This window comes from Stegostoma tigrinum, chromosome 14 (genome assembly GCF_030684315.1).
Source record: "Stegostoma tigrinum isolate sSteTig4 chromosome 14, sSteTig4.hap1, whole genome shotgun sequence".
Lineage (NCBI taxonomy): Eukaryota > Metazoa > Chordata > Chondrichthyes > Orectolobiformes > Stegostomatidae > Stegostoma > Stegostoma tigrinum.
Genome location: NC_081367.1, coordinates 77,054,188 through 77,078,205, shown reverse-complemented (window position 1 = coordinate 77,078,205; position 24,018 = coordinate 77,054,188). Strand labels below are relative to the sequence as shown.

Sequence of the window (24,018 nt, the reverse complement as noted above, 5' to 3'; positions counted from 1 at the left end):
CGGGAGAGACAGGGAGAGGGGCAGTTCCGCCGGGAGAGACAGGGAGAGGGGCAGTGCCCCAGGGAGAGACAGGGAGAGGGGCAGTGCCTCCGGGACAGACAGGGACAGGGGAAGTGCCCCAGGGAGAAACAGGGACAGGGGCAGTGCCCCCGGGAGAGACAGGGAGAGGGGCAGTGCCACCGGGAGAGACAGGGAGAGGGGCAATGCCCTCGAGAGAGGCAGGGAGAGGGGCATTGCCCCCAGGAGGGACAGAGAGAGGGGCAGTACCACCGGGAGAGACAGGGAGTGGGGCAGTGCTCCTGGGAGAGTCAGGGACAGAGGCAGTGCCCCCGGTAGAGACAGGCAGAGGGGCAGTGCCCCCAGGAAAGACAGGGACTGGGGCAGTACGCCCGGGAGAGACAGGGAGAGGGGCAGTGCCCCCGGGAGAGACAGGGAGGGGGCAGTGCCCCCGGGAGTGACGGGGCAGTGCCCTAGGGAGAGACAGGGAGATGGGCAGTGCCCCCGTGAGAGACAGGGACAGGGGCAGTGCCCCCGGGAGAGACAGGGCGAGAGGCAGTGCCCCAGGGAGTGACAGGGGCAGTGCCCCAGGGAGAGAGGCAATGCACCCTGGTGAGACAGGGCGAGGGGCAGTGCTCCCGGGAGTGATAGGGACAGGGACAGGGACAGGGACAGCGCAGCCGAGAGAGACAGGGAGAGGGGTGGTGCCAACGGGAGAGACAGGGAGAGGGGCAGTGTCCCCGGGAGAGACAGGGGCAGCGGCAGTGAACCCGGGAGAGACAGAGAGAGGGGCAGTGCCTCCGGGAGAGACAGGGAGAGGGGCAGTGCCCCTGGGAGAGAGAGGGACGGGGCAGTGCCCCCAGGAGAGACAGGGAGAGGGGCAGTGCCCTGGGAGAGACAGTTACAGGGGCAGTGCCCCCGAGAGAGACAGGGAGAGGGGCAGTGCCCCCGCGAGAGACAGGGACAGGGGCAGTGCCCCACGGGGAAACAGGGACGGAGCAGTGCCCCCGGGAGAGACAGGGTGAGGGGCAGTGCCCCTGCAAGAGACAGGGACAGGGGCAGTGCCCCCCGGAGAGACAGGGAGAGGGACAGTGCCCCCGTGAGAGACAGGGCGATAGGCAGTGCCCCCGGGAGTGACAGGGGCTGTGCCCCAGGGAGAGACAGGGAGCGGGGCAGTGCCCCCGTGAGGGACAGGGACAGGGGCAGTGCCCCCAGGAGAGACAGGGCGAGAGGCATTGCCCCCGGGAGTGACAGGGGCAGTGCCCCAGGTAGAGACAGGGAGCGGGGCAGTGCCCACTGGTGAGACAGGGTGAGGGGCAGTGACCCCTGGAGTGACAGGGAGAGGGGCAGTGCCCCCAGGAGAGACAGGGAGAGGGGCAGTGAATCCAGGAGAGACAGGGACAGGCGCAGTGCCGCCGGAGAGACAGGGACAGTGAACCCTGGAGAGACAGAGAGAGGGGCAGTGCATCCAGGAGAGACAGGGAGAGGGGCAGTGCCACCGGGAGAGACAGGGAGAGCGGCAGTGCCCCCGGGAGAGACAGGGAGAGGGGCAGTTCCGCCGGGAGAGACAGGGAGAGGGGCAGTGCCCCAGGGAGAGACAGGGAGAGGGGCAGTGCCTCCGGGACAGACAGGGACAGGGGAAGTGCCCCAGGGAGAAACAGGGACAGGGGCAGTGCCCCCGGGAGAGACAGGGAGAGGGGCAGTGCCACCGGGAGAGACAGGGAGAGGGGCAATGCCCTCGAGAGAGGCAGGGAGAGGGGCATTGCCCCCAGGAGGGACAGAGAGAGGGGCAGTACCACCGGAAGAGACAGGGAGAGGGGCAATGCCCCCGGGAGAGTCAGGGACAGAGGCAGTGACCCGGCGAGAGACAGGGACAGTGGCAGTGCCCCAGGGAGAGACAGGGAGAGGGGCAGTGCCCCCGGGAGAGACAGGGACAGGGGCAGTGCCCCCGGGACTGACAGGGACAACGCCCCAGAGAGAGACAGTGAGAGGGGCAGTACCACCGGGAGAGACAGGGAGAGCGCAGTGACCCCGGGAGTGACAGGGAGAGGGGCTGTGCCCCCGGGAGAAACAAGGAGAGGGGCAGTGCCCCAGGGAGAGACAGGGAGAGGGGCATTGCCCCGGGAGTGACAGGGAGAGGGGCAGTGCCCCCGGGAGAGACAAGGAGAGGGGCAGTACCCCCAGGAGAGTCAGGGAGATGGGCAGTGTCCCCGGGAGAGACAGGGTGAAGGGGCAGTGCCTCCGGGAGAGACAGGGACAGGGGCAGTACCTCCGGGAGAGACACGGAGAGGGGCAGTGCCTCCGGGACAGACAGGGACAGGGGAAGTGCCCCAGGGAGAAACAGAGACAATGGCAGTGCCCCCGGGAGAGACAGGGAGAGGGGCAGTGCCACCGGGAGAGACAGGGAGAGGGGCAATGCCCTCGAGAGAGGCAGGGAGAGGGGCAGTGCCCCCAGGAGGGTCAGAGAGAGGGGCAGTGCCCCAGGGAGAGACAGGGAGAGGGGCATTACCCCCAGGAGAGTCAGGGATATGGGCAGTTTCCCCGGGAGAGACAGGGTGAAGGGGCAGTGCCTCCGGGAGAGACAGGGACAGGGGCAATACCTCCGGGGGAGACACGAAGAGGGGCAGTGCCTCCGAAGGAGACAGTGAGCATAGCAGTGCCCCTGGCAGAGACAGGGAGAGAGGCAGTGCCCCTGGTAGAGACAGGGAGAGTGGCAGTGCCTCTGGGAGAGACAGGGACAGGGGCAGTGCCTCCGGGAGAGACAGGGAGAGGGGCAGTGCCCCCAGGAGGGACAGAGGGGCAGTGCCACCGGGAGAGACAGGGAGAGGGGCAATGCCCCAGGGAGAGACAGGGAGAGGGGCAATGCCCTCGAGAGAGGCAGGGAGAGGGGCATTGCCCCCAGGAGGGACAGAGAGAGGGGCAGTACCACCGGAAGAGACAGGGAGAGGGGCAATGCCCCCGGGAGAGTCAGGGACAGAGGCAGTGACCCGGCGAGAGACAGGGACAGTGGCAGTGCCCCAGGGAGAGACAGGGAGAGGGGCAGTGCCCCCGGGAGAGACAGGGACAGGGGCAGTGCCCCCGGGACTGACAGGGACAACGCCCCGGAGAGAGACAGTGAGAGGGGCAGTACCACCGGGAGAGACAGGGAGAGCGCAGTGACCCCGGGAGTGACAGGGAGAGGGGCTGTGCCCCCGGGAGAAACAAGGAGAGGGGCAGTGCCCCAGGGAGAGACAGGGAGAGGGGCATTGCCCCGGGAGTGACAGGGAGAGGGGCAGTGCCCCCGGGAGAGACAAGGAGAGGGGCAGTACCCCCAGGAGAGTCAGGGAGATGGGCAGTGTCCCCGGGAGAGACAGGGTGAAGGGGCAGTGCCTCCGGGAGAGACAGGGACAGGGGCAGTACCTCCGGGAGAGACACGGAGAGGGGCAGTGCCTCCGGGACAGACAGGGACAGGGGAAGTGCCCCAGGGAGAAACAGAGACAATGGCAGTGCCCCCGGGAGAGACAGGGAGAGGGGCAGTGCCACCGGGAGAGACAGGGAGAGGGGCAATGCCCTCGAGAGAGGCAGGGAGAGGGGCAGTGCCCCCAGGAGGGTCAGAGAGAGGGGCAGTGCCCCAGGGAGAGACAGGGAGAGGGGCATTACCCCCAGGAGAGTCAGGGATATGGGCAGTTTCCCCGGGAGAGACAGGGTGAAGGGGCAGTGCCTCCGGGAGAGACAGGGACAGGGGCAATACCTCCGGGGGAGACACGAAGAGGGGCAGTGCCTCCGAAGGAGACAGTGAGCATAGCAGTGCCCCTGGCAGAGACAGGGAGAGTGGCAGTGCCCCTGGTAGAGACAGGGAGAGTGGCAGTGCCTCTGGGAGAGACAGGGACAGGGGCAGTGCCTCCGGGAGAGACAGGGAGAGGGGCAGTGCCCCCAGGAGGGACAGAGAGAGGGGCAGTGCCACCGGGAGAGACAGGGAGAGGGGCAATGCCCCAGGGAGAGACAGGGAGAGGGGCAATGCCCCCGGGAGAGTCAGGGACAGAGGCAGTGCCCCCGGGAGAGACAGGGAGTAGGGTAGTGTCCCCGGGATAGACAGGGATAGGGGCTGTGCCCCCAGGAGAGACAGGTACAGGGCCAGTGCCCCCGGCAGAGTCAGGGAGAGGGGCAGTGCCCCCGGTAGAGACAGGGACATGGGCAATGCCCCCGGGAGAGACAGGGACAGGGGGAGTGCCCCCGGGAGAGACAAGGAGAGGGGAGGTGCCCCCGGGATAGACAGGGAGAGGGGCAGTGTCCTCGGGACAGACAAGGAGAGGGGCAGTGCCCCCGGGAGAGACAGGTACAGGGGCAGTGCCCCCGGCAGAGACAGAGAGAGGGGCAGTGCCCCCGGGAGAGACAGGGAGAGGGACAGTGCCCCTGGGAGAGACAGCAACAGGGGCAGTGCCCCCGGTAGAGACAGGGAAAGGGTCAATGCCCCCGAGAGAGACAGGGAGAGGGGTAGTGCCCCCGGGAGAGACAGGGAGAGGGGCAGTGCCCCCGGGAGAGACAGGGAGAGGGGCATTGCCCCCGGGAGTGACAGGGAGAGGGGCAGTGCCCCCGGGAGAGACAAGGAGAGTGGCAGTGCCCCAGGGAGAGACAGTGAGAGGGGCAGTACCCCCAGGAGAGACAGGGAGAGGAGCAGTACCCCCGGGAGAGACAGGGAGAAGGTGCGGTGCCTCCAGGAGAGACAGGGACAGGGGCAGTACCTCCGGGAGAGACACGGAGTGGGGCAGTGCCTCCAGGAGAGACAGGGAGAGGGGCACTGCCGCCGGGAGAGACAAGGAGAGGGGCAGTGCCCCCGGGAGAGACAGGGAGAGGGGCAGTGCCCCCGGGAGAGACAGGGCGAGGGGCAGTGAACCCTTAAGAGACAGGGAGAGGGGCAGTGCCCCCGAGAGAGACAGGGAGAGGGTCAGTGCCCCCGGGGAGACCGGGAGAGGGGCACTTCCCCCCGGAGAGGCAGGGGCATGGGCAGTGCCCCCAGGAGAGAGAGTGACAAGGGCAGTGCCCCCCGGAGAGACAGGCAGAGGTGCACTGTCCCTGCCCCCTTTCCCTGTCTCTCACGGGGGCACTGCCCCTCTGCCTGTCTCTCCCGGGGGCACTGCCCCTGTCCCAGTCTCACCCAGGGGCACTGCCTCTGTCCCTGACTCTCCCGGGGGTGCTGCCCCACTCCCTGTCTGTCCCGGGGGCACTGCCCCAGTCCCTGTCTTTACCAGGGGACACTTCCTCTCTGCCTGTCTCTCCGGGGGGAACTGCCCCTGTCCCTATCTCTTCTGGGGGCTCTGCCCATGTCACTGCCACTCCCGGGGGCACTGCCTCTCTCCCAGTCCCCTGGGAAAGACAGGGACTGGGGCAGTGCCCCTGGGAGAGACAGGGAGTGGGGCAGTGCTCCTGGGAGAGACAGGGAGAGGGGCAGTGCCCCCGGGAGTGACGGGGCAGTGCCCCAGGGAGAGACAGGGAGATGGGCAGTGCCCCCGTGAGAGACAGGGACAGGGGCAGTGCCCCCGGGAGAGACAGGGCGAGAGGCAGTGCCCCAGGGAGTGACAGGGGCAGTGCCCCAGGGAGAGACGCAGTGCACCCTGGTGAGACAGGGCGAGGGGCAGTGCTCCCGGGAGTGATAGGGACAGGGACAGCGCTGCCGAGAGAGACAGGGAGAGGGGTGGTGCCAACGGGAGAGACAGGGAGAGGGGCAGTGCTCCCGGGAGAGACAGGGAGAGGGGCAGTGCCCCCGAGAGAGACAAGGAGAGGAGCAGTGCCCCCGGGAGAGACAGGGAGAGGGGCAGTGAACCCCGGAGAGACAGGGAGAGGGGCAGTGAACCCGGGAGAGACAGAGAGAGGGGCAGTGCCTCCGGGAGAGACAGGGAGAGGGGCAGTGCCCCCGGGAGAGAGAGGGACGGGGCAGTGCCCCCAGGAGAGACAGGGAGAGGGGCAGTGCCCTGGGAGAGACAGTTACAGGGGCAGTGCCCCCAAGAGAGACAGGGAGAGGGGCAGTGCCCCCGGGGAGACCGGGAGAGGGGCAGTTCTCCCCGGAGAGGCAGGGACATGGGCAGTGCCCCCGGGAGAGAGAGGGGCAAGGGCAGTGCCCCCCGGAGAGACAGGCAGAGGGGCAGTGCCCCCTGGGTGAGACAGGGACTGGGGCAGTGCCCCCGGGAGAGACAGGGAGTGGGGCAGTGCCCCCGTGAGAGACAGGGACAGGGGCAGTGCCCCCGGGAGAGACAGGGTGAGAGGCAGTGCCCCCGGGAGTGACAGGGGCAGTGCCCCAGGGAGAGAGGCAGTGCACCCTGGAGAGACAGGGCGAGGGGCAGTGCTCCCGGGAGTGATAGGGACAGGGACAGCGCTGCCGAGAGAGACAGGGAGAGGGGTAGTGCCAACGGGAGAGACAGGGAGAGGGGCAGTGCTCCCGGGAGAGACAGGGCGAGGGGCAGTGCTCCCAGGAGTGACAGGGACAGGGACAGGGACAGCACCGCCGAGAGAGACAGGGAGAGGAGTAGTGCCACCGGGAGAGACAGGGAGATGGGCAGTGCCCCTAGGAGAGACAGGGAGAGGGGCAGTGAACCCGGGAGAGACAGGGACAGGCGCAGTGTCCCCGGGAGAGACAGGGACAGGGGTAGTGAACCCGGGAGAGACAGAGAGAGGGGCAGTGCCTCCGGGAGAGAGAGGGAGAGGGGCAGAGCCCCCGGGAGAGACAGGGAGAGGGGCAGTGAACCCGGGAGAGACAGGGACAGGCGCAGTGTTCCCGGGAGAGACAGGGACAGGGGCAGTGAATCCGGGAGAGACAGAGAGAGGGGCAGTGCCTCCGGGAGAGAGAGGGACGGGGCAGTGCCCCCAGGAGAGACAGGGAAAGGGGCAATGCCCCTGGGAGAGACAGGGAGAGTGGCAGTGCCCCCTGTAGAGACAGGGAGAGGGACAGTGTCCCCGTGAGAGACAGGGCGAGAGGCAGTGCCCCCGAGAGTGACAGGGGCAGTGCCCCAGGCAGAGACAGGGAGCGGGGCAGTGCCCCCGTGAGGGACAGGGACAGGGGCAGTGCCCCCGGGAGAGACAGGGCGAGAGGCAGTGCCCCCGGGAGTGACAGGGGCTGTGCCCCAGGGAGAGACAGGGAGCGGGGCAGTGCCCCCTGGTGAGACAGGGTGAGGGGCAGTGCCCCCTGGAGTGATAGGGGCAGTGCCCCAGGGAGAGACAGGTACGGGGCAGTGCCCCCGAGAGAGACAGGGAGAGGGGCTGTGCCCCCGGGAGAGAGAGGGGCAGTGCCCCAGGGAGAGACAGAGAGAGGGGCAGTGCTTCCGGGAGAGACAGGCAGATGGGCAGTGCCCCCGGGAGAGAGAGGGACAGGGGCAGTGCCCCCCCAGGAGAGTCAGGGAGAGGGGCAGTGCCCCCGGTCGAGACAGGGAGAGGGGCAGTGCTCCCGAGAGAGATAGGGAGAGGGGCAGTGTCCCCAAGAGAGACAGGGAGAGGGGCAGTGCCCCCGGGAGAGACAGGTACAGGGGCAGTGCACCCGAGAGAGACAGGGAGAGGGGCTGTGCCCCCGGGAGAGAGAGGGGCAGTGCCCTAGGGAGAGACAGAGAGAGGGGCAGTGCTTCCGGGAGAGACAGGCAGATGGGCAGTGCCCCCGGGAGAGAGAGGGAAAGGGGCAGTGCCCCCCAGGAGAGACAGGGAGAGGGGCAGTGCCCCCGGTAGAGACAGGGAGAGGGGCAGTGCTCCCAAGAGAGATAGGGAGAGGGGCAGTGCCCCCAAGTGAGACAGGGAGAGGGGCAGTGCCCCCGGGAGAGAGAGGGACAGGGGCAGTGCACCCGAGAGAGACAGGGAGAGGGACAGTGCCTCCGGGAGAGACAGGGAGAGGGGCAGTGCCGCCGGGAGAGACAAGGAGAGGGGCAGTGCCCCCGAGAGAGGCAGGGAGAGGGGCAGTGCCCCCAAGGGAGACAGGGAGAGGGGCAGTGCCCCCGGGAGAGACAGGGCGAGGGGCAGTGAACCCGGGAGAGACAGAGAGAGGGGCAGTGCCTCCGGGAGAGATAGGGAGAAGGGCAGTGCCACCGGGAGAGACAGGGAGAGGGGCAGTGCCCCCGAGAGAGACAGGGAGAGGGGCAGTGCCCCCAAGAGACACAGGGAGAGGGTCAGTGCCCCCGGGAGAGACAGGGTGAGGGGCAGTGAACCCTGGAGAGACAGGGACAGGCGCAGTGCCCCCGGGAGAGAGAGGGACAGGGGCAGTGAACCCGGGAGAGACAGAGAGAGGGGCAGTGCCCCCAAGAGACACAGGGAGAGGGTCAGTGCCCCCGGGAGAGACAGGGTGAGGGGCAGTGAACCCTGGAGAGACAGGGACAGGCGCAGTGCCCCCGGGAGAGAGAGGGACAGGGGCAGTGAACTGTGGAGAGACAGAGAGAGGGGCAGTGCCCCCAGGAGAGACAGGGAGAGGGGCAGTGCCCCCGAGAGAGACAGGGAGAGGGGCAGTGTTCCCGGGGAGACCGGGAGAGGGGCAGTGCCCCCGAGAGAGGCAGCGAATAACTGAAAGGGACAGGGAGTAACTGTGAGAGGGCTAGGGTCAGGGTTGGGGAGTCGCTAGGAGAGACGGGAAATCAAGGTAAGGAGGCAACAAGAAACAAGAAACTGAAAGAGAGATCTTGGTCAGAGATTGCAAACTCAGTGCAACAGAGAAATGAAGTGTGAAAGAGTCGGGGAGTAAATTTGAGAGTGCAGTGATCTAAGGTCAGCCAGGTGAACTGCAGCGAATATGGGTTCCCTGACTGGAGCTTTTAACCTGGTCTAATCAGGGAGCCCTGGCTGACAGATATAAACAAGAGTGCCGGTGGTTCTGTTCACTCTGAGAGCTAGCTCTGAGGGAGCTGGATCAGTGACAAGGATTCTCCATGTGTAAATAAAAGGAAGACTTGGTAAAGGATACCAGACTCTGTGGAGTTACTTCAGACAGCAAAGTATGCTTAGGCGGCAAGGGATGTACATAAAGACAGAAGACATGTTGAAAGGAGAGTGAAAAGCAGGACAACATGAAGCTATGGGATTGTTGTAAAAATCCATGTGGCTCAGTCAGGTCCTTTATGGAAAGAAATCTGCTGCCCGGGCTCATTCACTGCCAATCCTCCTCAATGTGATTGAATATTAACTGTTGTCTGACATAGAGCAGCAGACCACTCCATTGTATTACAATTTGTAGAGGTCTAAACAGTGAACTGGAGCCGGTTCATTATAAACTCATTTTAAATGGATAAAACACTGGATGGGAAATGGGATAATTTCAAAAGGGAGATGAATCGGGAGAAAACTAAGTATGCACCCATAAGAAATAAATCCAGGCTCCCCATACCTGTAGTACCCTGGACGACTGAGATATTGATGAGAAAATACGGGAGAAAGGAGGCACATGACACACACCTGAATAATACAAATCAGCAAAAGTATCTCAAATGTGGGAAAGGGACTAAGGCCGGAGCAAGAGGAAGCATGAGGAAAGGATAGCAGGCAGCACTTAAACATCTCGTATTCCATCTCAGGTGTTCCATTCCAGCCTGATAGCCCCGACATGGAATTCACCAGTTTCAAAATCTCCCCACCCCTGGCCTCATCCCAAGTCCAACTCTCACGCTCATCCCCACCTCCTTGAACTGATATTACCCATCCATCATCTTCCCTAACAATCTGCCCCACCCTTCCCAATGGCCAATCCCCACTACCCGCCATCTGCAATCACCTATTGCCAATACCTACCCCCAGCCCCCCTCCCTCCCTCTATATATTTACCAGCTCCCTTCCCCCTCCCCAGTCATGAAGCAGGATCTCAACCTAAAACATTGACTTTCCTGCTCCTCTAATGCTGCCTGACCTGCTGTGTTCCTCCAGCTCCACACTGTATTGACTCTGAAAACAAATAGTAAAATGTTCTTCGAACATATTAACAGCAAAAGATTAGTGAAGGACAGAGTGGAGCCCAGAAGCAACAAGCAGAGTAAGCTGTGCTCACTGAAGCAAAAAAAAATGAGGTACTAAATGAATACTTAGAGTAATAGCTGAAGAAGAAGCGCTTAAAAAAAATCCTGGTAGCGCTCCAGGTTAATTTGCCTGGCCCAGATTGCTGAGAGAGTTGAGGGAACAAAAGTTTCCCAGGCCTCTGTGAACACAGGGTTAGGGCCAAGGAACTGGAAGATTGCAAATGTGACCTCATTGTTTAAGAAAGGGGCAAAGGATACATCAAGAAATGACAGACCTGTAAATAACGGTAGTAAAAAAAAGCCGATGGCATGCTTGGCTTCATTGGAAGGGGCACTGAGAATAAAGATAGGCAAGTTATGCGATAACAAGGTGTAGAGCTGGATGAACACACAGGCCAAGCAGCATCAGAGGAGCCGGAAAGCTGACATTTCATCATGAAGAAGAAGGGTCTGAAGAAGTGGCTATGCCCGAAACATCAGCTTTCCAGTTCCTCTGATGCTGCTTGGCCTGCTGCGTTCATCCAGCTCCACACCTTGTTATCTCAGATTCTCCAGCACCTGCAGTTCCTACTATCGCTTAGACAAGTTATGCTGCAGCTTTATGGAACTTTAGTTAGGCCACACTTGGCATATTGAATACAGTTCTGGGTACCACACTGCAGGAAGGATGTGGATGCTTTACAGATGGTACAGAAGAGGTTCGCAAGGATATTGGCCAGTACAGGGGGATTTTATCTGTGAAGAATGATAGACTGGGTCTGTTTTCACTGGAATGCAGGAGATTGAAGGGCGATCTGATAGAAGCTTGGAAGATTGTGAATGGCATGGAGTGAGCTGAAAGTATGAGGCTATTTCCCAGGGTGGAGGTGTCAATTAGAAGGGGACACAAGTTCAAAGTACAGTAGGCGTGGGGGAAATGTTTAAAAGAGATGTGAGAGGCAGGTTTTTCACACAAAGGGTGGTGAGTGCCTGGGATGTGCTGCCAAATGAAGGGGTGGAAGCAGACGCAAAAGCAGCATTAAAAAGCACCTGGGTGAATACATGAAAAGGAAGGGAATAGAGGGATATATTTTGCCCTTCCATACCAAAACTATCAGCACAGGCTTGGAGGGCTGAAGGCCCCATTCTTGGGCTGTATGGTTCTTTGTTCTGTCACCTTGACATCAATAACAGGACAACTGATGGAGGCAATAACATGGGATAAGTTAAACATATATACATACAGAAAAATAAGTTAATACTAGACTGCAGCATGGTTTTGTCAAGGGCAGGTCATGTCTGACAAATGTAATTGATTTCTCTGATGAGGTGACATAAGCAGTGAGTAGGGATAACACTGTGGTGTTGTATATTTGAACTTTCAGAACGATTTGATAGAGAGCCACGTGGCAGGTTGTTTAGCAAATCAGAAATGTTTGGGATTGATGGGCCGGTGGCAGCATGGATTAGAATTTGACTAAAAGAAAGGAAACAGAGGGTAGGTACAGATGGGAGTTTCTCAGATTGGAGATGAGCTGAAAGTGGTGTTCCCCAGATATCAGTATTGGAGCCCTTGCTTTTACTGATTTGTAGATGGGCATTGAGGATAAACTCTCAATTTGCAGATGATGCTAAACTAGGGAGAGTAGTGAGTTGTGAGGATGATACTGAACAACTTCAGAGGGACACTGACAAGTTGGCCAAATGGGCAGACACCTGGCAGATGAATTTCAATGCAGAGAAATGTGAGGTACTGCACTTAGGTAGAAGAAACATGGAGATAACACAGGCTCAATGGTGCATCTTTGAGGGGAGCACAGGAGCAGAGGGACCTCGGGTTTGTGTGCCTGATTCTCTGAAAGTGACCAGGCAAGTAGAAACAGTTGTTCAGAAGGTTCACAGGATCCTCGGTTTTATAAATTAGAGGCATAGATTGTAAAATCAAGGATATGACGCCTACACCTTTACAAATTATTGGTCAGGCCACATTTAGAGTATTGTGTTCAGTTCTGGCCATTTTATATGAGGAAGGATGTTAATGCTTTGGAGAGAGTGTTAGGGAGATTTAGGAGAATGACACCAGAATGAGGGATTTTAGGTACAAGGGAAGATTAGAGAGATTGGGCTTATTCTCATTAGAGCAGAGAAGATTAAGAGATGACCCTACTGAGGTGTTCAAAATTATGAAAAATTTTGACAGGGTAGACAAGGATATTCAGTTTCCATTAGCTGGTACGTCAGTAACTAGGGATCACAATTTCAGGATTGTCAGCAAGAGAGCTAGGAGAGAGATGAGGAGAAACTACTTTAATCGAAGTTGTTAGGAATTGGAATGTACTGCCTGAGAGAATAGTGGAGGTAGTTCCCATGGAAGGTTTCAAAAGAGAGCTGGATATATATTTTAGAGTAGAAACAGAAATTGCTGGAAAATCTCAGGAGGTCTGCAGCATCTGGGGAGAGAAATTAGAGCTCTTCTCTCTCTTTGGGCTCTATCCCCATCTATCGTTTACTCTTTATCCCCACCCCCGACTCTAACATCTTCCTACCTACCAATGGCACAAGACCCTCGCACTATCAGTTACATTGAAACATCAAGTATGCTCTGCCATTCAAACAGGGCTGCTGTGTTTCTTAACTCCATTGTCCTGCTTTCTCCATATACCTGTTCATCCCTTGCTATTCAAAAACCTACCTAAAATAAAAACCAAAAGAACTGTAAGTGTTGTAAATCAGGAGCAAAAACAGAAATTGCTGTAAAAGCTTGGCAGGTCTGGCAGCATCTGTGGAGGAGAAAACAGAGTTAACGTATCAGGCCCAGTGACCTTCCTCAGAACCTATCTACCTCTGTCTTAAACGTACTCAATGACTTGGCCTCCCTATCCCTCTACAGTAATGTGTTCCACAGAATCATTACCCTCTGACTGAAGAAATTCCTCCTCATTGCGCTTCTAAAATGGCCATCCCTTCACATTGAGGCTGTGCCCTTGGGCCCTAGTCTCTCCTGCTGGTGGAAACATCTTCCCCACATCCCCACTCTATCCAGGCCTATGAGTATTCTGTTAGTTTACATCAGATCCCTCTTATCCTTCTAAACTCCATTGAGTACAGACCCAAGTCCTCAACTGCTGCTCATATGAGAAGCCTTTCATCCATGGGATCATTCTTGTAAACCTCTTCTGGACCCCCTCCAATGCCAGCACGTTCTTCCTAGATATGAGACCCAAAACTGCCCACAGTATTCCAAATGCTGTCTGATCAGAGCCTTACGCAGCCTCAGCAGTACACCCCTATTCTTGTATTCTAGCCCTCCAGGCGTGAATGTTGACATTCCTTTGTCTTCTTAACGCCCAACTGAACTTGCACGTTGATCTGAGGAGAATCATGAGCTAGGATTTTGAAATCTCTTTGTACTTGAGATTTCTGAAGCCTTACCCCATGTACAAAATAGTCTGTGGATCTATTCTTCTTGCCAAGGTGTATTTCTTCACACTTTATCACTTGTATTCCATCAGCCATTTCTTTGCCCACTCTCCGAGCCTGTCCGAGTCCTACTTCAGACTCCTCGCCTCCTCAACACTACCTGCCCCCTACCCATTTGTGTCACCCGCAGACTTAGCGGTAATACTATAAGATCCTGCATCCAGCTTGTTCGTGTACAATGTGAATAGTTATAGTTCCAACACTAACCCCTGGAGAACTCCACTAGTCACTGGCTGCCATCCTGAAAATGACCCCTTTATCCCTACTGTCTGCTTTCTGCCAATCAGTCAATCCCCAATCCATGCCAGTAACTTGCCCGTAACACCATGGGCTCCTATCTTATTTGGCAGCCTCCTGCGTGGCACCTTGTCAGGGGGTCTCCATTGTGCTACAGTGAGGGAGGCCTGCCCCATCTCTGTGCCCACCCTTGCCCAATTTTATTGCAAAAATATATTTTATTCATGAAAATGATTGTTGTGTACATACATATATACTGAAGCAGTGTTGTATGGTCTTTGCAGAGGAAGAACAAATGAATATTAGAACTTGCCATCCTAAATCCCAAGCCACTTCTTACGCATACGGGATGATATTTACTTACATTGAGGCACCGGGAGAGTTTGATATCTGGACAGGCCCACATTTACCTTCAGCAGGGAAACCTTGGGTCTTCCTGCACCAAGCTTTTGTGCATCCTTCAGCATGTGGGAGTGGCAAAGGCCTCGTGGCGTTATCGCTGGAGTATTAATCCAGAGACTCAGATAATGTTCTGGGGACCCAGGCTTGAATCACACCACGGCAGATGGTGGAATTTGAATTCAATAATTCGTTGGAAATATGAGTCTAATAATGACCGTGAATCCATTGTTGACTGTCAGGAAAAACCCATCTGGTTCACTAATGTCCTTTAGGGAATGAAACTGCCATCCTTACCTGGTCTGGCCTACATGTGACTCCAGACCCACAGCAATGTGGTTGACTGTGAACTGCCATCTGGGCAATTAGGGATGGGCAATAAATGCTGCCTGGAGAGCAACGCTCTCATCCTGAGAATGAAATAAAGGAAAAACGAATGTCGTACTGGACTGTGGAGTATGCCACTCTGCAATGCTCACTTAGAGTCAGCTCCTTGCTCTGGAAGATGAACAAGTGTTGTGCAGACTTTCACTGAGTTGATGGTCGTCCAGGTGTAGTGGATGTTTCTCCTGGTGTGTGTCCTGGGGAACAGACCCATAGCACACACAGCCCCACATCACGGAGCTACTCAGGACACACCTCATAACAACCACTGGAGCTTTCTCCAGATTTCCTGTACAAAGGCACATGCCAGAAGGAGCTGTGTGACAGCCTCAAACCCTCCCCTGCAGCCACTTCTCGAATAGGGTGTTGCAGATTGCCCAGGCGTACATAAAAGACCTGTGGAATTCATTGCCACGGAGCGCAGTGGAGGCCAGGACATTAGATGCCTTCAAGGCAGAGATTGATAAATTCTTGACCTCAACAGGAGTCAAGGGCTACGGGGAGAGTGCAGGAAGTGGAGTTGAAATGCCCATCAGCCATGATTAAATGGCAGAGTGGACTCAATGGGCCGAATAGCCTTACTTCCACTCCTATGTCTTATGTCTATGGTCTTATCTCACAGACACTGCCCCTCACATCACGAGCAAAGTGATGGGTCTTGGTGCTTGTTGGGCAGTTTCTGGCAATGAGGCGTTTGCACAATGACTTTGACAGTCTGCTCAGGGACCACGCAACAGAATCCACCTTCTCCTTTTCCCTCAGTGTCTCAAGCACGCTAAGTGCTGACCACTGCCTGATGGTCTTGCACTTGGAGGTGTTTTTCTTTTCAAATTTCTCCACAAAGGACAGGTCTTACAGAACAGTCCAACTACTTGGAGCATTCGATGGCCAGGCCCATCCTCCGCCACACTGGGGCCAGGGACAGCCTCAGTGTGCAGTGACACTTGGTGTTTGCATACCAAGGGTCTATACACAGCCCTTTGCCCTTAAAACAACCCAAGGTGGGAATGACTGGCCTGGTATTCGGTTGTGAATGTGGCAGACGCCTAGAAAACGCACCCAAATCTCTGCGTCCTTGCCCCTGGGTGGACCTTAAATTCTGCCCCATGTTATCTCATTAAAATATACTACAAAGGCAAAATGCATGCAAAACTGGGACCTTTAGTAGAATTTTTGGGTGGAATTTTAATTTTCCACCAAAGAGCATCAAAGTGAAATGAGCCACTCGTTACACAGTCCAGCGACCCATAGCTCCACCTCCTTTTTCCAGTTTCATTGGAGTTAGAGCAAAAACAGCCAAGTCCTCTGCGCACATCAGTCCCCCAGCAGTGAAGATGAAAACTGTGTACCACCTTTCAAAAGGAGTATGATAAGGTTCCTAATGAGTCACTAAATGATGATGGAGATGGTCCCTCCTCATGTTGAGTTCTGGGTGTACACTGTTCCAACATTCCGACCAGGGAATAGCTGCAGGTCAAAGAGCATGCACATTTCAGCTTGGCTGCAATTATTGAGGGGGTGATGGTGGTGGGTCTGTAATATGTAAATGGGACTAAGCAGGACCTCAGTTGTGGAGACCCCAGTTCGGAGGAATGCTGCAAAGTGTAAGAACAATTCTCAGGATGGGGTTTTGCATTTGGAATGAGCTGATTTGATTGGACTCTCTGTGAGCAAATGCAGTATCATTAGTTTCCCACTGTTTCATTGCTCATTCTTACTTATTTTGCCACAAACAAAAAAGTACTGCCAGCTTTTAAAAACCACACTCTTTCCAGAGCCCCCCTGGTTTCTCCACAGAAATGTGCTTGATTTATATGGCTTCTCCATCTCTCTGAAACGTACAGGTTTTGTTGGTAATTGGGAAGAGGATCTGAACATCCGCCCAGGGTAGGTCTGAATATGATATTGATGCCCCTTTAGGATTTGTCCTTATTTTGGCAGCTGTGAGCCCACTGGTTGTATCTGAGGAGTCAGCCAGGGGCTGTGCTCTCAAAGAAAGGGCACCTCAGATCAATTCAGACAAATGGTTTTACCTCCTGCAAGAGTTTGGCACTAGCAGGTGAAGGTTACATCTAACTTGAACTTTTACCCTATGAGGTTCTTCCTGACCCAATAAGCTTCGCCAACGTTCCCCATGAATTTGTCATTGACTTCGCACTGGTTTGATCTAACTCAGCATGACAATCTGCATGCAGCTATTACCAGGTTTTAGCGTGACCCTCTGTCTGCTTGTCTTAAGACACCTGCTGAACATATTTGACATGTTTCATGGGCTGCATCTTGTGGTATTTAGCTGTATGGAGCATGTGTTTGTCATGAAATGCTGCATGTATTTATCACCTGACCCACCCAATGGATGGCTGCCCTGCCACTCAGAGAACAGCGTCTTCATCATTGTGCCTTCCCTTCAGAGAAATGGGAATAAAATAGTGCATCAGATTAGTAACCAAGCACTCCTGCTTGCTGTTATGGAGAAGAAAACATCAAAGCACGTCTATTTGTGTTTAATGATATCATTAATAAACCAGCAGCAATAATATTTTACTGGGCTTACACTATGTTAGAATTTATTGATTATATGGGATTAATTTGCCCTAAAGATCTGTTGTAAGAGGTATTTTAAAAAGCAGAGGCTCAAGGTCACCTCAGTTAACACCGAGTGGTTTTGTTTCATAGCAACTATCTGATGAATAAACAGAGAGCGTGCTTCAGGCTGCCCCTGTTATGCTGAACTGTATGTTATTAATGTGAACCACTGCTGTCACATGAAAAACAATCAGAAAGTCAAAGAGAATTCTTTGTCGTTAAGTCTCTGAAGCAAGCAGCAGGATTTATGCTTTTGTTTCCTCTTGTCTTTCTCCCCTCTTTTTAACCAGGCATTGTATCAGCAATGGCTCTATGGAGACAACACAATACTTGAAATGATTGAGAAGAAGCGATGTCTGTGCAAAGAGATTAAGTCCCGGCAGAAGCCAGATAAAGGCCTTTGTAAACAAGACAGCATGCCCATCCTTCCCAGCTGGAAGAAAAACAGCGCTACAAAGAACCTGAAACCGGCTGCACCTCCCTGTACCAAACAGCAAACTGTTCTGTGGGACACAGCGATCTGACAAAAGTCCTCCGTGAAACATGCTTCCCCCAAGGTTTCGACCTCTGACCTCCACAGGACCCCTCAAAGGGTCATTTCCGAGAATGACCGTTGCGACCTTTGCCATCCCATCGGTCAGCCCACCTGGCCAAATTCAGCGTCCATGATTGAGTTTGCCTTGAGGAGACCCTGGTTCACTGTGACTGGAGCCAACACAGCACATCACATGAAAGAGGCTCAATGACCAGGCAGATCAGCCAGAGAGGCAGCACCTGAGTCCTTGCTGCCTGCTGGGAATTGTTTAACATTGTAAGAATAATCACTAAACAGCTGTGCTGTTACGTGAAAGGATTTTAATATAATTAGTTTTATCGTCCACTTTCAAGAAATTGCAATCAATCATAGAGGTAGGCATGGAAGGAGCTGGGTTGTCGAGGGCAGCTCTATTCTACACCACCCCAGTGGAACATTCCCCCCACTCTGTGTGGGGTTATGTGTACCAAACATGTCCTTTCTCAACAGACCGTCAGTGCTGCTGCCCAGGAAGCACTGATGATATGTTCTTGGCCGACTCAAAACACTTTGTTCTACAAGCACTTTTCTAATCAGTTTCTAAAACAAGGGAAGATGACAGTCGCTCTGCAGGGGATACAGAAATTTACATGCTAGTTGTTGATATAATTGAACAGGGTCCGATTCTGACAAATGTCAGTAAAGTTTGGTGGTCTGCATCAACATTGTGTACTATACAACACAGCCCCTCTCCAGCCTTCCGGCCCTATCTAAGCTGCAGCTATTGATAAGGGTTTTTTTTCAAAAAAGAAGGAAACTTTATCAACACGCAGAGCATTAGGGATCAAATTCTTAGAAGACCAAACCATCAGGATGAGATTTTTGGTGCTTATAGCTCTGTGAAGCAATGTAGGAGAGAATTTCCAAACCTGCACCCGAGTATATTGGATCAACTGGGCCTGAGGGAACATTGGGCATTTACATAACTGCCCCTATACTGGACCGCAAGTGGGCTGATTCTCCCTCCCCGGGGGGAGAACACTCCAATCCAGCTCTTATGGTAACACTTGGAGGACTTAGATTCTCCTCAAGCAATTGGTTCCAACACTAGAAAATCTCCCCTTGGTTTGACCAGAATCTGTGCAATGTAATTTCAATAGAGGCTGTTAGCTCCAAACCTATTGAAAAGTAAGTGAAGGCTTTTAAATATTTTCTACTATTGTGTATGATTGACCTATGCTATATCTATACATAATATATATATATATATATATATATACAGACAAATTCTGATGTTATTGTCTTGTATTCACTTCTCTTGATTTTTATTTGTATATTTAAATAATAGTGTGAACTTTATATTATTTTTGTGTAAATCACACTGTGATTAAAAAAGAGAGAAAGCACAGTCAAGGCACAACAGATTATCACAGTCAGCGCATGCATCCCACACTGATCATCGGGTATCCGAAGCTAAACACAGTTCACACACTTCATACTGATCAGAATGCATACACCTCTTACTGATCATGGTGCTGATACCGATTAAGACCACACCAGGCAAATCTAATAATGATTGGGATGAGTTCCCCAAGAGGAAATCTTTGTGATCACAATCAATATCGATAACAATGCAAGTTCCCAATGTCAAACAGAAGATGTACACCCAGCAATACTCACACTGCACATTCTTTATCATCCTGCGTCCAAATAACGCCGAGGATATCACTAGTAACCAACAAAAACCATTGGGCACTTATCCGAAATAAATATATATCAATGTTCAACATTAATCGCAGTCAGTGCCCACCCCTCAACATCAATCCGTGTACACACATCACCATCAGTCACTGTCTGTTTATGTCTTCCACAGTCAATAGGTGACATATAGCCAAGCTGCAGCATCAATCAGTCAATGCCCATTCTCTGGGATTGAGAGGTTAATGTGCACATGTTCTGAGTAATGAACATAATCAATGTATTCAAGATATTACTGCAAATAGTTAACCCCATTCGCACTTTGATCAGAACTGGAATACACAGCGAATGAAGAGTGTGCGATCATTCTAATTTCAATTAGAGGTAATGCAGACACCGAAATCTAACTGCAGTCACCTCCACATTAATGAGATTCAGTTTCTCAGAAGCCAGATCAACTCTCGTGAGGGTGAACACAGTGAAGGCAAATCACAAGTGGAGAAGACAGTGAATACGTCCCAAAACAAATTGCACTCCGTCCACTTGTTCCAGCATTAATCACATTCAGGGCATTCAACTCAGAATCGATTCGGAGTTAAGACCCATGATCCTGCATAGATCTTAAGTGGTGCCTGAATCCAAACATTGATCACAGTCAAGATAATAAAATGTGAGGCTGGATGAACACAGCAGGCCAAGCAGCATCTCAGGAGCACAAAAGCTGACGTTTCGGGCCTAGACCCTTCATCAGAGAGGGGGATGGGGAGAGGGTTCTGGAATAAATAGGGAGAGAGGGAGAGGCGGACCGAAGATGGAGAGTAAAGAAGATAGGTGGAGAGAGTGTAGGTGGGGAGGTAGGGAGGGGATAGGTCAGTCCAGGGAAGACGGACAGGTCAAGGAGGTGGGATGAGGTTAGTAGGTAGGAGATGGAGGTGCGGCTTGGGGTAGGAGGAAGGGATGGGTGAGAGGTCCGCTTGGTTCGCAATAAACAACTGCACCTCCCAGTTGCGAACCATTTCCACTCCCCCTCCGATTCTTTAGATAACATGTCCATCATGGGCCTCCTGCAGTGCCACAATGATGCCACCCGAAGGTTGCAGGAACAGCAACTCATATTCCGCTTGGGAACCCTGCAGCCCAATGGTATCAATGTGGACTTCACCAGTTTCAAAATCTCCCCTTCCCCCACCGCATCCCAAAACCAGACCAGTTCGTCCCCTCCCCCCACTGCACCACACAACCAGCCCAGCTCTTCCCCTCCACCCACTGCATCCCAAAACCAGTCCAGCCCCTCTCTGCCTCCCTAAACTGTTCTTCCTCTCACCCATCCCTTCCTCCTACCCCAAGCCGCACCTCCATTTCCTACCTACTAACCTCATCCCACCTCCTTGACCTGTCCGTCTTCCCTGGACTGACCTATCCCCTCCCTACCTCCCCACCTATACTCTCCTCTCCACCTATCTTCTTTTCTCTCCATCTTCGGTCCGCCTCCCCCTCTCTCCCTATTTATTCCAGTTCCCTCCCCCCATCCCCCTCTCTGATGAAGGGTCTAGGCCTGAAACATCAGCTTTTGTGGTCCTGAGATGCTGCTTGGCCTGCTGTGTTCATCCAGCCTCACATTTTATTATCTTGGATTCTCCAGCATCTGCAGTTCCCATTATCATTGATCACAGTCAGTTCACATGCACTGATTTTTACCATCGCACAAACCTATCCAGGTCTGGCCAGCACTCAGTCAGGTATTTGTCTCAGATGGATCATCCATACATAGACCTAAATTGACACTAGAAACGCTCACCCTCGCCAATTCAAAAGTATATCTGCATGATGCATCCAAACGCTAACAGTGCAGACACACAGACCTCGTTTTGGATACACACACACAAACGCACACGTCTATCACTGTCTGACCGCACACTTTTACACAGAAAGATCTAGCCTAATATCATTTTGGAAGCAATTGTTACAGTCACGGAATACATTCATGATCTTGTACGTAACAACAGTGTAAACCCAAATTGACAAACCACAGCCAAAGCAATCCTATTCAAATGCACATTTACCACAATAATCATGTCACTCTCAGACTGACCACAATCACTGATCTAACACACAGTGACCCTAAACAATAAATTCCCAAAACCCCCCAGTCTGATCAACTCTGACCAAACCCTGTCTCACTGCCATTTTAAATATCATTTTCTTGGTTTTATTTTAGCAGAGGTCCTCCCTGCAGCAACTTCAGTGAGAGGACAGGGGCTTGGGAAGAAGAAACCATCCCAATAATGAACTTGATCACTTGTATTCTTGCAGTTTCTTGGGCGAAATTTGCTCAGCAGCCTCTTTATTAGTCATTGTACAGGCAAGGACTGACTCAGTGCTGCAATACACATTCATTCCAACTTAACTGTTTACACACAAACCTCACAATATTGAGATAATAAAATGTGAGGCTGGATGAACACAGCAGGCCAAGCAGCATCTCAGGAGCACAAAAGCTGACGTTTCGGGCCTGGACCCTTCATCAGAGAGGGGGATGGGGAGAGGGTTCTGGAATAAATAGGGAGAGAGGGGGAGGCGGACCGAAGATGGAGAGAAAAGAAGATAGGTGGAGAGTGTATAGGTGGGGAGGTAGGGAGGGGATAGGTCAGTCCAGGGAAGACGGACAGGTCAAGGAGGTGGGATGAGGTTAGTAGGTAGATGGGGGTGCGGCTTGGGCTGGGAGGAAGGGATGGGTGAGAGGAAGAACAGGTTAGGGAGGCAGAGACAGGTTGGACTGGTTTTGGGATGCAGTGGGTGGGGGGGAAGAGCTGGGCTGGTTGTGTGGTGCAGTGGGGGGAGGGAACGAACTGGGCTGGTTTAGGGATGCAGTAGGGGAAGGGGAGATTTTGAAGCTGGTGAAGTCCACATTGATACCATTAGGCTGCAGGGTTCCAGGGTGGAATATGAGTTGCTGTTCCTGCAACCTTCGGGTGGCATCATTGTGGCACTGCAGGAGGCCCATGATGGACATGTCATCTAGAGAATGGGAGGGGGAGTGGAAATGGTTTGCGACTGGGAGGTGCAGTTGTTTGTTGCGAACTGAGCGGAGGTGTTCTGCAAAGCGGTCTCCAAGCCTCCGCTTGGTTTCCCCAATGTAGAGGAAGCCGCACCGGGTACAGTGGATGCAGTATACCACATTGGCAGATGTGCAGGTGAACCTCTGCTTAATGTGGAATGTCATCTTGGGGCCTGGGATAGGGGTGAGGGAGGAGGTGTGGGGGCAAGTGTAGCATTTCCTGCGGTTGCAGGGGAAGGTGCCGGGTGTGGTGGGGTTGGAGGGCAGTGTGGAGCGAACAAGGGAGTCATGGAGAGAGTGGTCTCTCCGGAAAGCAGACAGGGGTGGGGATGGAAAAATGTCTTGGGTGGTGGGGTCGGATTGTAAATGGCGAAAGTGTCGGAGGATGATGCGTTGTATCCGGAGGTTGGTAGGGTGGTGTGTGAGAACGAGGGGGATAGTCTTAGGGCAGTTGTGGCGGGGGCGGGGTGTGAGGGATGTGTTGCGGGAAATACGGGAGACGTGGTCAAGGGTGTTCTCGATCACTGTGGAGGGAAACTTGCGGTCCTTAAAGAACTTGGACATCTGGGATGTATGGGAGTGGAATGTCTTATCGTGGGAGCAGATGCGGCGGAGGCGGAGGAATTGGGAATAGGGGATGGAATTTTTGCAGGAGGGTGGGTGGGAGGAGGTGTATTCTAGGTAGCTATGGGAGTCGGTGAGTTTGAAATGGACATCAGTTACAAGCTGGTTGGCCTGCTGTGTTCATCCAGCCTCACATTTTATTATCTTGGAATTCTCCAGCATGTGCAGTTCCCATTATCTCTAACAATATTGAATGTTCTTTCCATTCCTCAGTGTTTCTTTTTCATGTTAATAACTGGAACCAGATCAATTCAGTGTGAAACAGACCAACGATTCTTACAAACTGATGGAATGAATGGATATTTGTTCATTAACTGCCCTCAATAAACACAGAAATTTGATATGAAACATTTGTACGATTTGTAATGGTTTTTATTTTCAATATTTATTGGTGAGTGAAGTTCAGTGGATTAAGCTAGCATTCTCTTTCAGTGGTGCTGTTTGTTGTGTTGGAAGGTCGTAGGACCTGCCCACATATTCCCAAACTAGCCCTCACAATGTGAGATAGACAGAAGACCGCCTGGAGGCCACACTGTCCCTTATCCTGCTAATTTCACCAGCAGGAATTATAGGGGTCATCCTATTCAGCCCATCATCTGACACAGGGAACCTGTTGCATCAATACCCAGCGTTTGGGCCACCTTGAACAGAACATGGGAATGTAAAAGAAAAGAGGAAGTCCCGGAATGCTATATGTCACAAAGGCATTAGCCATATGTGCAGCTGGTGTGGCCAGTGATGGCACTCTGTTCTGGAGTGGGTGGAGAAAGATCCAGTTTTTCCTGGTCCATGTAGATACTACTATATAGATTGAAAGAGGAAAGTGGTTCTGCTGAGCGATTATGAGCAGCTAAGGGCTAAATCAAGAAGCAGAATCAAAAAGGTGGTAATGGGAACTGCAGATGCTTGAGAATCCAAGATAACAAAGTGTGGAGCTGGATGAACGCAGCAGGCCAAGCAGCATCTCAGGAGCACAAAAGCTGACGTTTCGGGCCTAGACCCTTCATCAGAGAGGGGGATGGGGTGAGGATTCTGGAATAAATAGGGAGAGAGGGGGAGGCGGACCAAAGATGGAGAGAAAAGAAGATAGGTAGAGAGGAGAGTACATTACAAGA

The 24,018-nt window shown here is 53.8% G+C and overlaps 1 protein-coding gene across 2 annotated transcripts in view; it reads left to right on the top strand.

Annotated features, from left to right (window-relative positions):
* Positions 1-19,893, top strand: part of nyap2a (neuronal tyrosine-phosphorylated phosphoinositide-3-kinase adaptor 2a) — a 226,068-nt gene extending 206,175 nt beyond the window's left edge. For both annotated transcript variants that reach the window (XM_059651251.1, XM_059651252.1), the window contains exon 7: positions 17,300-19,893. In XM_059651251.1, the coding sequence (XP_059507234.1) occupies positions 17,300-17,533 (234 nt within the window). In that variant the 3' untranslated portion in view covers positions 17,534-19,893. The remainder of the gene's footprint in view (positions 1-17,299) is intronic.
* Positions 19,894-24,018: the final 4,125 nt, after the last annotated feature.